This window comes from Citrus clementina, unplaced genomic scaffold (genome assembly GCF_000493195.1).
Source record: "Citrus clementina cultivar Clemenules unplaced genomic scaffold, Citrus_clementina_v1.0 scaffold_5, whole genome shotgun sequence".
Classification (NCBI taxonomy): domain Eukaryota; kingdom Viridiplantae; phylum Streptophyta; class Magnoliopsida; order Sapindales; family Rutaceae; genus Citrus; species Citrus x clementina.
The window spans coordinates 25,188,063-25,203,749 of NW_006262201.1; the positions used below are offsets into that span (position 1 = coordinate 25,188,063).

The following is a 15,687-nucleotide window of genomic DNA, read 5'->3' on the forward strand; positions in this document are numbered from 1 at the left end:
TTATCTAATTATCTTTGATGGAATATTAAATGGCTAAAAATCTGTCATACGTTCAAACTTTGTTTTTGTTTAGAAGAATGGTGTTGACTGTATATTCGTTTGGAAGAATGGTGTTGATTGTATATTCATTTGCTTAGCCTTTTGACAGATGGATTTGGAACTGACGACAAATGTGATTCAATTTACAAGGTTTTCGAGGGGCTCACCGTGGAAGGGATATTGAAGAACTGGTCTAAGATAAAGCCTATGATTGTGAAAGATTGGAGTGAGAATATAGATGCTCTTTTTCATCTTTTTGGCAAGGTCAGAGATGAATGGATAGATAAGGATTTATTTGACTACTTGGACTGGTGCTAATAGGTATTTTAGGCAAGCTTTTTGAGATAACACTGAGCAAGTTATACTACTATTTTGCACATGATGATCTCGAAAAGTAAAATAAAATAAATTATTAACTTTTACTTTCATCTTTTGCATAGCAATCAATGTGGTGCTTGTTCTGTGACAACTTTGATAATCTACTTAATTATTGGTTAGCATTTGGACCAAAAAAGTTCTTATGATTTACATGTTTTGTAGAAATGCATGAACCTTAAATGTGCTGATCAGGGAGTTTAATTATTGCACCTTGAAATTCATTTATTGTTAACTAATTGGCTTTCCTTTGCATAAAGCCACTTATAAGGCTTGAGTGGACGTCTTTATGGGCATATTATTTGTATTTCTATATGCATGCCTTTATCATTTAATGTGCTGCTTTTATTTCTTTATGCATGCCTTTATCATTTAATGGCCAGCTCCCTCTCCTCTTTTGTAATTTGAATAGTAGTATGGGCCTCCATTTTACAAATCTTTAACATCTTTTGCTGTAAATTAATTTTTCTTTCAAATATTCACTACTAGAAAAATAGTCTTTACTGACTTTACAATAGTATCAGAAATTACTTTCACTGACACTTGTTAATTGTGTCAGTAATCTGGGAGTCAGAAAAATAGTGACACTTATAAGTGGTGTCAGTGATTACTATTACTACAGTATCACCGATATTATGACACCATAGTGTTAGTAGTTATTGATATTTTATTAGTGTCTATAATTACTGTTACCATGGTATCACTAATTAATATATTTTTTTAAAAATAAAAAATTGAATTGGATCATTGCCTATTGATTTATTTGTAAAATTAAAAGCACCACAAAATAACAAAAAGAAATTGATTTATATCACAAAATCTTTCATTTCACATTTAAATATTATTAGTATATAACTAAATAATCCAAATTCAATACATAAAAATTTCTACCATCCAATCAAATGCCTACTACTTGTGGCTAAATTTATAAATCTAGAAGTTAAATTGAGAATGATGACTGTCTTTCACTCTTTGAATATGAGTAGTATAATTGCGTTATCACACCAGCAGCTTCTCCATTTAATAAACTGTATGGGTTATGATACAAGTGAAGTTGAGGAATAAACACTTCAAACACATTGAGCAAATATGCATACATGGAAAAGGGAGAAAAAATTAGCTGCCAATTCCCAACCATTAGAGAAACAATGGTTAATATAAATAAATCTATTTTGTTCTAAAGAAAAAATATTCATACACTATTTATAAGTAAACTCAATTATTTCTAATGGTGGAGCACATATGTGTGAACAACAGAGCATCACATAGCTCAAAGTACATTAACTGTTCTGTGTCTTATTCATTTTTCACTTTAGCTTTTATTTTAGCAATTTTTTGAGAATAAGCTCCAACTCAGAAGGTGAAATCCAACTTCCATATGTAGACATTCTTGCAGCTGACAGCAATTAGTTTGGGACTACGGCTTTTTTGAGCATCTGGCATGGATTACATTGAGATATACAATTTACATACAAACATTAAAGAACTAAAACATTATTTATATTTAGAGACAATTCAAATGTCAGCAAACATTATTTATATTGGTTTAGCAAGTGGCACGACAATTTTTTAGATAGAAATGTACAGAAACTATAAAGGAAAAACATTATCAAGACACCATTAAAGAATCATAGAGTACCTTTACCGGATTTGTTTGCTTTGCAGGTGGGCTGTGATGATGATGAGCATAAAGCATTTTCATTTAAGCGGACAAGTGCCTTAGCTTCTTTACTTACTACAGACCACGTGTTCTCCCCATCTAGCCTTGCACTTCCAAAATCATGAAATCCATCTTTGTGGAATGTCTTAATGCCAGGAGTGCGTGAAAATTCTGGGAGTGCATTGGCCTTCTAAATAAAAAGAAACTCGTAAATAATTCTTGTGTCAAGTAACAAGGACAAAAATTTACTTGGAAGCAGCGCATCCATGAAAAGATAGACGCAGATAGCTACAGAGACACAGTCAACACATAATAGCTAATCCTAAACCTTATTGGATATAATACCTCATTAGCAGAGATTGCTTCGTCATCTGAGGTACATGTTGATGCCTTCCTTGGCGAGAAGATAAAACCAACCTCATCAGGAAATTCAGGCGTTTCAACCTCGTCTTCCACAAAGACACTTATTTGCTTCTGTTACAGCGACATACACAAATGTCAGTTTCTCCTAAGAAAACTGGTCGGAACCTGAAAATTCTATTCAAATTTAATCACTTGCCTTTGGTGATAAACTGCCAGCAATCCTTCCACAAGTTTCTCCATGAGTACCTGTATGTCAGAAACCAAATCTGTGCTTTGGAACCTAAACATGAATATCGATGAACAACACCCTCAACAATCTCATTAGCGTCAAAAACATTTTATTACAAAATAATACTACGGTTTCGGAGCGCACCTTTCAGTATGTCTAGTCGCGATTGAAGTTGCACTACTTCCTATCAATTTACAAAAATCATAGCATGAATAAATAAAACAATTGCCTCTAAATTTACAAAATCAACGTCATCACATCAATTACGTGATGGATAACAATTTAAGTAAATTTTAATAAAAAATTATTCAACAATTAAATCGAATGACAATTAAATTAGTAAATTGAATACTGACCTCTTTCTCCGATGGCCCACCCAACGAAACACAATTATCTCGTAAATCGACGTTAAAATCTTCCTCATCTGCAAATCAAAAAATTTGAAAAACAGAGAAATGCTTAAAACGCGTACAGTGTTTAGTGTATACATAACATAAGAGTATTTAAAAAATAATGGCAACCCTGTATGAAATGTCAATCAAATTACCAGAAATGCTTTGATCAGAATCTTCATCTCCCTGAAAGCGCATAAGATCCCGGCAAAATGAAAAGAAAAAAATAAAACGAATTATCATCTACAAAAAAAAACAACTTTAGTTGGTTAAAATCTACAAACTAAGTGCGGCTCGGATAGCAGAATATGACTAGAAAAACAAAAACATTATTGAGTAACCAGAACATCTAACATCGCATATGGGCACCAGAACAAAATTCATGCAAAAATATGGAAGTTGAAAAATCAGCAAATGCCGCTAACCGAGTTAATGGAATGCGAAACCTGCCTAGATAGTGGAGGAGTTCCGGTAAAGGAGGACCATCAAGCACAGCTAAGGAGGAAGAATGCAACTTAAAATAGTTATAGTTTCATTACGAATTAAAAAAGTTTAATCCTCTAATTTTCAATACAATGGCATCTCCTATTCATGCGCATGCATCAGCAGCATTGTTATTGATAGAACTGAAAAATTGGCACTCGGATAATCATATGGTTGTAGACACTGCTCCAAAATAATCATTAAACATGGAAACTAATAAGGCCACAGGTTCTGGAATGCCAAAAGCTGCACGCATATATATGGGTCAGTCACGAATAAAAAGAAACGAATTATCATAACCTCGACACGAATGGGCGTAGTCACTATAGGATCAGAGCGGCACAGCCCTCAGCCACTATAGGCAGGGGTTATATTAATGGTTGTGAATGAATAAATTCAAATATCAACTTTAGTAATCAACTTATTAATTTACAAGTATTTTTTTATATTATGATATCGTATACTCTACTAATTGTATTTAAAATATACACACACACATACATACATATATACCAACTTATAATTGTGAGGTAAGCTAAGACTCGAAGCTATTCCTTAACAATCTAACACTCTATATAATCTCAAGTGTGGAAAACCAGCAGAGAAACCAAGTTGCTTAAACTCTTGTTCAGTCATGTGTTTACCTTTGGCCCTGTAGATGGTCATAACAAAAATGTCCCCTTCTAAGAGAGCACGAGTCCTCTGACTTTCATTTGAATCATCAGGCAGCACAGGCTCGCAAGCAATCAGTTTTCCTCCTGCAGGAATAGCCTTGTAACAATTCTCCATTATCAGCTTGCATTCATCATCAGTCCATGTAGTTAAAACCCACTTCATAAAGATAGCATCAGCGGCAGGAATGGACTTAAACATGTCCCCACCAATATGGGTCACTCCAGGGATACTTGGAGCTTCGGCAACAACCTCAGGCAAATCAAAATTGATCCCTTCACATATAAAACGATGTTTCTATAATATCATCCTCAGGCAATCACCTGCACTCCCACCCACATCAACCAATCGCTTCACACCTTTGAACCCATCGTAACCGTCCAAAATGGACGTCATGAACGGCACGGACACTCCCGACATGGCTTTTCGCATCAAGCCGTTCATTTCAGGCATCTTCCCATAATAACTATATGTCGGCTCGCCATGGACTTTCACAAATGGCTCAATAGTTGGGTCCAGAATGGCCTCGTGCACCAAAGGCCACGCGCTCATAAGCGCGTCCTGGTGATGCTGGAGCACGTAGGGCGCGTACGATTGACCCTCGGCATCAGTAACGAGGGATTTCCCAATCTCGGTGAGGCTGTACTTCCTTTCGCCTCCAAATTCGCGATGCTCCGAGAACACGCCGTAGTTGGTGAGCAAGCGGAGGATACGTTGCAAGTTCTCGGCGTCCCCACCGCCGGATGGGAGGATACGTGTCAAGATCTGGGAGGCGGAGAGAGGGGTGTTGGCCAGTCTTCCCTTCTTCCCGCCATCTCTGCACTCGTTATCTTCCATTACTGCTTACTGACCTTTGATTTCGCAGCACCATGCCGGCCAAACAAAAAGATAAGACCTGAGCACTTTTTGACAATTTGAATGTTAGGGATTTTTCAGATGTGGGGAGCTTAGGAGGGAACGAATACTTTGGTAGAGGGAGTTGAAAAGTTGTATTTTGGATAAGATAAAGATTTGTTCATTTGTTTTGTTTTTATCCACTCAAAAAGTACAAATTCTAAAAAAATTAAAAATAATTCGTAGTCTAGTGGTCTTTTGATTCAATGTAGAAGTTCTAGGTTTAAGCAGTCTTGGGTTCGAATTCAGACTAAAACAAAATTAGAATGATAATTTTTAATTACTGATACTTAAGCGTCATTGATCGCTATTACTAAAGTTATTGATACTTCAGTATTAGTAATTAGTGATACATATCTGTTAAACGCGGAAAATAATCTAAATATATGTATATATTGATACTTTTAAATAAAGTGTCAGAACACAAGTATCAGTAAAGACCATTTTTCTAGTAGTGATTTTGGAGGTCATTGGAATTCCTGTAGGTCTATTTACCAGATTTTAGTAAGTTTAAGGTTTTAATTTTGCTTAGACTTTAATTTTTCTGAAAGATTGTAGTATTGATCCTTAAAGAAAGATCATGCTACTTCAAATTATTTTGAAGTGTTGCTAGTTATAGCCTTACATATAAAATTCCATTTGTCTGGAAATTTATTGATAGCTGTTACAGCAGCATATTTTATGACTCTACTTCTTAGTTATGTAAGTTCATTATGTTTAGGTCAGAGGCAGTCAGCTGTGGGGAATTGATATATACACAGATGACTTTGATCTTGTTGCCGGTATGTGGTTCTATGAATAATTGTTCACAATAATTGTGTTTGCCTCACTGTTTTTGTTTTATGAGATCTATAATTGATCTTGGGATATTACTTTCTAGTTCTCATGCAAGCAAGTTACTACCTTCCCACTGTATCTCCTCCTTTATCTGCTATTCAAGAGTTGCGTGCCATAATCTGGTGTTACCTCTGCAAGATTGTGAATGAATATAATGCCTCTAAATTTATTTTATACATAATGCTGATGCTGAATAATATATTGTAGCTCCTGTCATATTCTACTTTGACTTTTTATATTCTGTTTCATATAAAAATCTTATTCAACTTTAGTTGTTCATGAGCAAATGTCACATGTATAAGCCCAAATGATGTTTAAAGGTAGCGCAGCTACCTTTAGTTTGAGCTTACAATGGATGAAAAAGAAATTGAAACTGATATTTTGCTGTTTTTCTGATTTTTCAAAGTATTTTAGATCCTGACTTTTGTTTGGACTTGATGGTTATAGATTGTGTCTAGATTTGTTAAGTTGTTTCCAACACCTCGTGCCAAATGAAAGCACAATCTTTCTGATTCAGATGTCTTGTTAATTGAAGAGAGCTCATTGTGCTGAGTTAAAACAAGAAAGGAAGCCAGCAGTCAAGATTCTTCAGCAATGCCATGTCAGTGCTGAGTCAGCTGATTCTGTTAAGGATTGTTGAAAGCTCACGTGACTATTAGTTAGTTAATTAGCTTTTAGTTAGTAATGCAGGATTCTGATTGGTTGATTAATTGCAATGCTTATTTGATCAATTGTAGCTTGGAAATAAACTGTATATAAACAGAGTCTATAACGATTGCTTCAATTAATGAAAAGAAAATATTCCAGAGAGTTCATCTATTTTCTCAGTAACCAAACAAGCATTTAGCTTAATTTGCTATTATTTTACATGGTATCAGGGCCACAATATGGCAAGCTCAAGCAATCCAAACGGAAATTCAAACACAATCACTGCAAATCAATCAATACAAACCACATTCTCCTTCATATCACCAATCAAGTTAGATCGATCTAACTACATGCTCTGGCGAAATCAAGTTCTAGCCTCTATAAGAGGAAACAGACTTGAAGGTTACATTAATGGAGAGAAGGTTGCTCCCAATCAGTTTATCACAACTGGAGGATATGCTGGAGCAGCAGGTAGTTCTACTCAACAGAAAGAAAATCCAGAATATACAGTCTGGAGATCACAAGATCAGACATTACTAAGCTGGCTGTTGAGCTCAGTCACTGAAGGTATTCTCCGCCTTGTTCATTCTTGCAATACTTCATATGATATATGGAAAACATTGGAGAAAAAGTTTGGTGCAAAATCTGAAGCAAGAGTACTTCAACTTAGATATGAAATGAGTGTTTTAAGAAAAGATTCACTGAATATAGAAGATTATTGTTTGAAGATGAAACAAATAGCAGATAAACTAGCATGTGCTGGTAATCCAGTTTCAGATAAAGATTTGCTGCAACAAATTCTAAATGGTCTTGGACAAGGATATCTTGATTTAGCTACATTCATAACAGCAAGTAAACTTGATTATGATGATGCATATGCACTACTACTTACTCATGAAACAAGACTTGAACAGAGTATGAATGAAAAACAGATGTTCAATGCAAATTTTGCCAATTTTACTCCTAATAACAGTGGATATGGTATGATGAATGCCTTTTATGCACAAGCAAGAGGCAATGCTCGAAGAGGTGGATATAATGGAGGTTTTCACAGTGGCAATCAAGGAGGAAGAAATAATTTTCATACTGGAAGGGGAATGTTTGTTAACTCTCATCCAAGAGGTTTTCCCTCTGGAACTGGAAATTTTGGTAACAGTCATGGTAGAGGTCAGATGATTGGTAATAATAAACAGATGCAATTTATGAGAGGTCAATACAGTAGTAACTCTGGTATGCCAAACTCTGATGGTAATGATGAGCAAAGTGTTGTATGTCAAATTTGTTTTAAATCTGGGCATACAACAACAGAATGTTGGCATAGATTTGAAGAGAATTATGTACCACAATACATGAAGAAATGAAGAAATTAGAGATGAGCTTATATGGCATATTATGATGCACCAACTGAAAATTCATGGTCAACTGCTTGTTCAGGAATGCCTCAAATGCACAATCCATCATTCACCCCATACATGTCTGATTCAGTGAACTTGTTAGGAGCTGGAGCTGGAGCTGCCTATGTTGCTAATTTTGAAGGTCCAGCAGATGAAGGATGGTATCTTGACAGTGGGGCTACACATCATTTGACAAACAACATGGCAAATATGCATGTCAGAGATGAATTCAATGGTAATGACAAGCTGATTATTGGCAATGGTAAAGGTCTGTCAATCACACACATTGGTAGCACTACTTTTTCAGTTCAAGGTTCTAAGTCACAAGCTGCACGTAAATGCATTACACTTAAAGATATACTGCTTGTTCCTTCTATCACAAAGAATTTAATAAGTGTTTCTAAACTTACTGCTGATAATAACCTATCTATTGAATTCTTTGGATGTATCTGTTATGTGAAGGATTCACTGGAGGGGAAGGTTCTGCTACAGGGTATTGCTGAGAAAGGTCTATACAAATTGCTGATCAAATCATCTTCAAAATCATCACTACAACCTACATACACCTCTTTTCTTTCTCAAAGCTCAATAAATCAACCTTTGTCTATGTTGTCTCTCTGTCATTTCAGTTCTGCAACTAATAATACTTGTTCTGCAAATTGTTTTCATTCAAATAAAAACTCTTGTACTGATTCATCATCAAATAAAATGTCTCTATTTCACAGAAGATTTGGTCATCCCAATGCTCAAAGTTTCATTCACTTACTTATACTTGTGCATCCTAACTTGTTATCTACAAATATGCTTAATCAAGTAATAAAGCATTTATGTGAAGCATGTCAGCTGGGCAAATTTCATAGACTTCATTTTCCTATAACTGATATTAAGTCTAAATCAGCACTAGAACTAATCCATACTGATCTATGGGGCCCTTCACTAATATGTTCTAGAGAAGGTTATAGATATTATATTAGTTTTGTGGATGATCACACTAGATACACCTGGATATACCCTCTGAAATTAAAATCAGAAGCTCTAGAAGTGTTCAAATTGTTTAAACTTCAAGTTGAAAATCAGTTTCAAACCACCATCAAAGCTCTACAATCTGACTGGGGGGGAGAGTATAGACCATTCACTACTTTTCTAAATGAATGTGGTATTCTTTTCAGACACTCTTGTCCCTACACACATTATCGAAATGGCCTTGTTGAAAGAAAACACAGACAGATTATAGAATTAGGCTTAACACTTCTAGCACAAGTTAAACTTCCATTCCAGTTTTGGTGGGATGCTTTTCATACCTCGGTTTATCATATTAACAGACTTCCTACCTCTGCCCTTAAGATGTCTATTCCATATGAAAAATTATACAGACATAAAGCTGATTACAACATGCTGAAATGCTTTGGTTGTGCTTGTTATCCATACTTGAGAGATTACAATAAGCATAAATTTGATTATCATACAACCAAGTGCATCTTTCTTTGTTATAGTCCTTTTCATAAAGGTTTCAAGTGCTTTCATCCCTCTGGTCGTGTGTATATTGCTAGACATGTCAATTTTGATGAAACTTCATATCCATTCTTTTCAGATCCTGATTTTCATTCTTTGAATAAATCTCAGTCCAACTCTTATGATTCCATTACACCTATACAAGTATTTCAATTGTCTACCTTACCTGTCATATCAGTTTTTTTGAATAACAGCAATGAGTCTCTTTCTCAAGCATATACCAGTAGTGATAACTTTCCTTCAGCAGTAGATTCAACACAAGTACATGTCTCAGATCAACAACTCTCAAACACAAACAATGTCTCAGATCAACAACCAATTTTACCTGCACCTACAACATTACCTTCTCCAGATGAAATTCCACAAACTCAACCTATTCTAAACTCACCATCTCTAAACCACCATCCTATGATTACTAGAGGAAAGGCAGGTATCTTTAAGCCAAAGCTATGTACTGCAGTTTTGTTGTACAAAGAACCAAAAACTATTCAGGAGGCTCTCAACAATGAAAGGTGGTTTCAGGCAATGAAAGCTGAATATAATGCATTGATATCAAATGGCACTTGGACATTGGTACCAAGAACAGAAAATCATAAGCTTATTGGTAACAAATGGGTTTTCAGAATAAAAACCAATACTGATGGAAGTGTTGAGAAATATAAGGCAAGATTGGTTGCTAAAGGATTTCAGCAGATTGAGGGTGTTAACTACTTCGAGACTTTCAGTCCAGTGGTAAAATCAGCAACAGTTAGAGTGATCTTAAGTTTGGCAGTGATGAACCAGTGGCAAATACGACAAGTTGATGTGAATAATGCATTCTTAAATGGAGATCTAACTGAAGAAGTTTATATGAGACAGCCAGAAGGATTTGTTGATCCACAAAGACCAGACTCTGTATGTAAACTGCACAAAGCTCTTTATGGCCTGAAACAAGCTCCTCGTGGTTGGTTTGACAAACTGAAAAGTAGTCTTATACAATGGGGATTCAAGAATTCTAAGTCTGACACATCTCTATTCTTGAGAAGAACCAAGAGCTCAATCATTATAATTCTGATATATGTAGATGATATATTGATTATAGGATCAGATTGTGTTGAGTTGGAAGAGTTTATTAAGTTGTTCAGCTCTACATTTGCATTAAAGGATCTGGGGAGACTATCTTACTTTCTGGGTATAGAAGTATTATATGGTCATGATAGTATATACCTGTCACAAAAGAAGTATATCCGAGACTTGCTTGCAAAAGTTGACATGCTTGAATGCAAGGGAACAAACACACCAATGAGTAGCAGTAAAGATTACAGATTGCAGAAGAGTGTTGAGGGAGAAATGGGCTATTATATTGAAGATCCCACTCATTACAGAAGCATAGTTGGAGGACTGCAGTATTTGGTTTTAACTAGACCTGAGATAGCTTATTCTATTTACAAACTAAGTCAGTATGTGTCTTCACCAACTCTTCAACAACTTATGGCATGTAAACGAGTGCTAAGATATTTGAAGGAAACACAAGAATATGGTCTAAAGTTTGTTAGAGAAGGTGACATGAAGCTTACAGCATTTACAGATGCTGATTGGGGAAGTGATCTTGATGACAGAAGATCAGTTGGAGCTTATTGTGTATACTTGGGAAACAATTTAATCTCATGGTCCTCAAAGAAACAATCAGTGGTTACCAAGTCATCAGCTGAAAGTGAATACAGGGCTCTTGCTGCAGCTGTTTCTGAAATAACATGGCTAAAGTCATTGTTCCTTGAAATTGGTTTATGTTGTGATGAAAGCCAATCATATGGTGTGACAATGTGAGTGCTGCTGAACTTGCTCGCAATCCAGTATTTCACTCAAGAACAAAACACATAGAAATTGATCTACACTTTATCAGAGACAAGGTTTTGGCTGGAGACTTGAAGATACTATATGTTCCCAATGCAGAGCAAATAGCTGACATATTAACTAAGCCACTGAACTCTTCTCAATTCAAACCTAAGGCTCAAACTCAATGTGGAGCTATGTCCCTTGAGTTTGAGGGGGGCTGTGAAGAGAGCTCACTGTGCTGAGTTAAAACAAGAAAGGAAGCCAGCAGTCAAGATTCTTCAGCAATGCCACGTCAGTGCTGAGTCAGCTGATTCTGTTAAGGATTGTTGAAAGCTCACGTGACTATTAGTTAGTTAATTAGCTTTTAGTTAGTGATGTAGGATTCTGATTGGTTGATTAATTGCAATGCTTATTTGATCAATTGTAGCTTGGAAATAAACTGTATATAAACAGAGTCTGTAACGATTGCTTCAATTAATGAAAAGAAAATATTCCAGAGAGTTCATCTATTTTCTCAGTAACCAAACAAGCATTTAGCTTAATTTGCTATTATTTTACATTAATTATGCTTCATTTTTTCGTTAAAGATTGGATGGTTGCATGGATTGATGGAGTTGGAGTTCAACCAATAATTCTAATTTTTTGGACTTAAAATGCCTTTTTCTTCGGTATAAAAACTTTAGTAAGTGCTATTGAGTTGACAGAAGTTGAATACTTACAGGTTGTTTCACACTTTTTAATAGTTTTACATATATGAATTTCTGTTTTTTGATTTTCAGAAAGGAGGTGGAACTATTGATTTGGAACCTTATCTTACTCATTCATCGACAACGGAGCCTACCCTCGCTCCCATGGCAGTGGAACGGACAACGACTACTAGGGCTGCAACATCAGTTGGTTTGGGTCTGTTTTGAGTTTATTTTCATTTATTTGGCTATGTTTTGATAGCGAATTTTGATATGTCAATGTAGGGTGCGTTTGGGATTGAGGTGCTGTAGCTTTTAAGCTATAGCCACTGTGAAAAAAAAGTTGTAATTATGAAATAAAAGTTAATAATATATAATAAATATAAATTTTAAATAATAATTTTATTAAAATTATTAAAGATATAATAAATTTTATATTATACAAGTGAAAAATTATATCAACATAACTTAAAAGCTACAGCAGTTAGTGTTTACCAAACACTTTAGTGCTGTAGCTTTTAAGCTACAGCTGGCCAACCTCAATCCCAAACGCACCTGTAATGTGTAATTGTTTTGGGTTGAGCTGGTAATTATGCTGGATTAGATTGGTTTGGTTTTGGTGCTTCTCTGATGGAACACTGTTTTTTTTAGAAATTTTGAATGTAATATGAGACTACATTTAGTTTAATTGAACACTGCATCTAGTCTAATTACTAGAAGTGCGGCATTTGGTTTGGTTTATCCGATATTCTCCAGAATTTCACTTGCATCTGGTTTTGTTGCATATGTTTGCTTGCATTTGGTGGCAGTAGCAGACTGTTTGGTTTTGTGACATTTGATGGCAGTTTTGTCTGTTCTTGGTGTTGATTTAAGATTGTTCCTGTTGTGCTGATGTTAATTGCAGGTGCTTGAATCAGCTAGGGTTGCTGGTTTATTCAGATGGTTGACTCAGGCGTTGTTACTGGTTAATTCAGGTGGCTGACTCAAGTTGTTCATTTAATGTTAGGAAGCAAATTAAGAATTAATGAAGTATTCATTTAACTATAATTATTGTAGTTATTTTATTTCATAACTGAATTATAATCTATGATACTTGTGAACAAATTAGAGAATTTTTATATATGAATTATATATATGTGTATGTACATTTTGCTAATAATTTAAAGAATATATTTCAATTCCCACAAAAAAATGGCTCCAATTTCAATAATTCCCGCCAAATAATTAAATTTTTTTAATTTACCAGCAAAATATATCTTAAAGAAATTTTAGTTATTCTTGCTAGATTTAACAAAAATGATTTGTAGGATTAACATTTAATTAAAATAATTAAATAATTTTATTATTCCAATTAAATATGTCATGTTTATACGACAGACAATATTCATGAATGGGAAGTATTAGTTACATATTTTTCCTTGGGATTTCAGGCAAATGAAAAAAAGATTGAGAATGATTTCAAGAGGACAGGTGGATGATAAGTATTCATTTTTGTATATTTGTCTAATGTCCTCATTAGTGGATTTTTATTAGGGATGGCAATGGGGAGAGGAGGGGAGGGGACCAATCTCCCCGTACCCATCCCTGATATTTTGCGTATGTCCCCGTCCCCTCTCCATCCCCATCAAAATTATTTAAGAGAATCCCCATCCCCTCCCCGAATAATAACAGGGGATCCCCGAGGGTCCCCGATCCCCGAATAACTAATACATTTTTTTTATTTTCGATTTTGAGTTAATCATATTAAAATAAAAAATTCAAATAAAAGTAAAGTTCAAAATATATCTTACATTAATATCCATTACAAAAGTCACATACATTAAATTAGTAAGTAACGCAGCATGCAAGAGATACAAACTATCATGAACAAATTAATAGCCTAATACAAAATTGTTACAAATAAAATCAAATTTAGATTAAAAATTAACTTTTCAATGGTGGCGTGGGCACTTTATAAATGTGGACTATTCCCTTTACATCACAATAGTTAAGTCGAAGCAAATCAAGAGTAAATATTAGATTAGATTATATATTAAAATTGTGATTTGCTGTGGGCAATTATAACATCTAAAAAAAAATAGATTTAAGATAAATAAAAAATAGATTTAAGTTTAAAATATTTAATGAATATTAAAATTAAAACAAAAGTTTTGGGCTAATAGAATCTGTCCGGTCTTTTTAATGTCCTAAATAAAAATTTAGGACTTTAATTAGTTAATTAGGCCTAAAAATTTAATAATATAAATATTTTGATATTTTTTATTTTTACCAATACTTATAATTTTATAATTCAAATTTTATTATTTATTTACTAGTAATTTTAAAAAATAAAAATTAAATTAAAAATTAAAATGGGGAAATGGGTAGGGGATGGGGATTCCACCTCATCCCTGTCCCCTCCCCGAATAAGAAATTGGGTACAAAAATTTCCCCGTCCCTTCCCCGAATAAGAAATTAGGTATGAAATTATCCCCATACCCTCCCCGAATGGGGAAAATCCCCGAGCGTACCCGTCCCCGTGGGAATTTTTGCCATCCCTAATTTTTATGGTATTGATCTTTTTTTTTTTTAATTTTCAGTTAGTTGCAGCCCTAGAGGAAGAGCAGGCTGATCAAATTGATTTGTCTTGTTTTTCGGGCAATCTACGACATGATGACCGTGATAATGCTCGTGACTGCTGGAAACTTTCTGATGGAAATAACTTTAGAGTTCGTAGCAAGCATTTTTGTTATGACAAAACAAAGGTTCCCCCATATTTTGTTTGTTTGTTATGGTATTTATATATCCTGCATTGGCTAGGTAGACAGGTTATGATGTACGTGTTTCTCATATAGAACTCAAGTCTGCTGTTGTCCCAAAGTTGGAACCAGAGATATCATGACTCTGGTTTCATTTCACCTCAACTGTGTTTTTTTTTTTTTAATTAAAAAAATATTTGTTTTAGGTATACATACATGTATTTTGATTCTATTTTCATTGTAATTTCTCATTTACTTTGAATGAAAGTCATTGGTGTTTTCGAATGGGAATTTTGCATTAAAAAATGAAGAATAGTGAATAGGAAATTTCTTGATTCTTTAGTTACTATTTTTGGTATGAGTGCCATTAGTAGTAAGGTTGGTTTCTACTCGCAAACAAGTGAACTGCTCGATTCCCGAGTGGTATCAACCAGTTTCCAACTTTTTAATATACACTAATTGTTAGTGTTTAATAGCTACTGCTATTAAAATTCAACAGCTAACAAAAATACTTAAAAAAAATGATTTTTCTTATGATGTTGGGAAAAAAATTATGGGTTTACTTATTTCCACGAGATCTATAACATGGTCTTGACTTCACGAAATTCTTTTAATTTAAAGCGTGCTGGTGTGAGAAGGTCAGTTTGACGGATTAATTCTTTTCAACAGTGGTCAAGATAATTTTACTATACTAAAAAATATTCTTATTCTGATAATGCCACAAATGTTATGCTGTTTTCTTCGGCTAATGATCTTCTATTAGGAGAGGTTAGAAATCAAATGCTTAAAAGACCAATTGAACGAATAATACAGAAATTTAGGCAGAATCTAATCGAATATTGCATGAAACATGAAACATCAATTCAAGTCTTTTCTTAAACGGAGAATGCATCAAACAAAATCCAAAGTGTCTTGCAAGTCTGTAGCATGAGCAAAAAATTGTAAATATG

At 34.4% G+C, this 15,687-nt stretch overlaps 1 protein-coding gene, 1 long non-coding RNA gene and 1 pseudogene across 3 annotated transcripts; 1 reads left to right on the forward strand and 2 right to left on the reverse strand.

The window, feature by feature from the left end:
• Positions 1 to 1,455: 1,455 nt before the first annotated feature.
• LOC112098073 lies at positions 1,456 to 3,256 on the reverse strand. The gene is made up of 7 exons (XM_024183676.1): positions 3,214 to 3,256; positions 3,023 to 3,090; positions 2,811 to 2,850; positions 2,634 to 2,683; positions 2,420 to 2,548; positions 2,054 to 2,264; positions 1,456 to 1,850 (listed from the first exon to the last, which is right to left on the reverse strand). The coding sequence occupies exons 1-7, from the start codon at positions 3,254 to 3,256 to the stop codon at positions 1,768 to 1,770; spliced, it is 624 nt and encodes a 207-aa protein (XP_024039444.1). The 3' UTR covers positions 1,456 to 1,767.
• Positions 3,257 to 4,096: 840 nt separating this feature from the next.
• On the reverse strand, positions 4,097 to 5,180 carry LOC18041248 (annotated as a pseudogene).
• Positions 5,181 to 12,129: 6,949 nt separating this feature from the next.
• Positions 12,130 to 14,783, forward strand: LOC112098334. 2 transcript variants are annotated; one of them, XR_002905463.1, is made up of 4 exons: positions 12,130 to 12,216; positions 12,904 to 12,973; positions 13,430 to 13,469; positions 14,583 to 14,783. It is a non-coding gene; the product is annotated as an uncharacterized LOC112098334 (long non-coding RNA). The 2 variants fall into 2 exon arrangements; XR_002905464.1 differs by having other exon boundaries at positions 14,589 to 14,649.
• Positions 14,784 to 15,687: the final 904 nt, after the last annotated feature.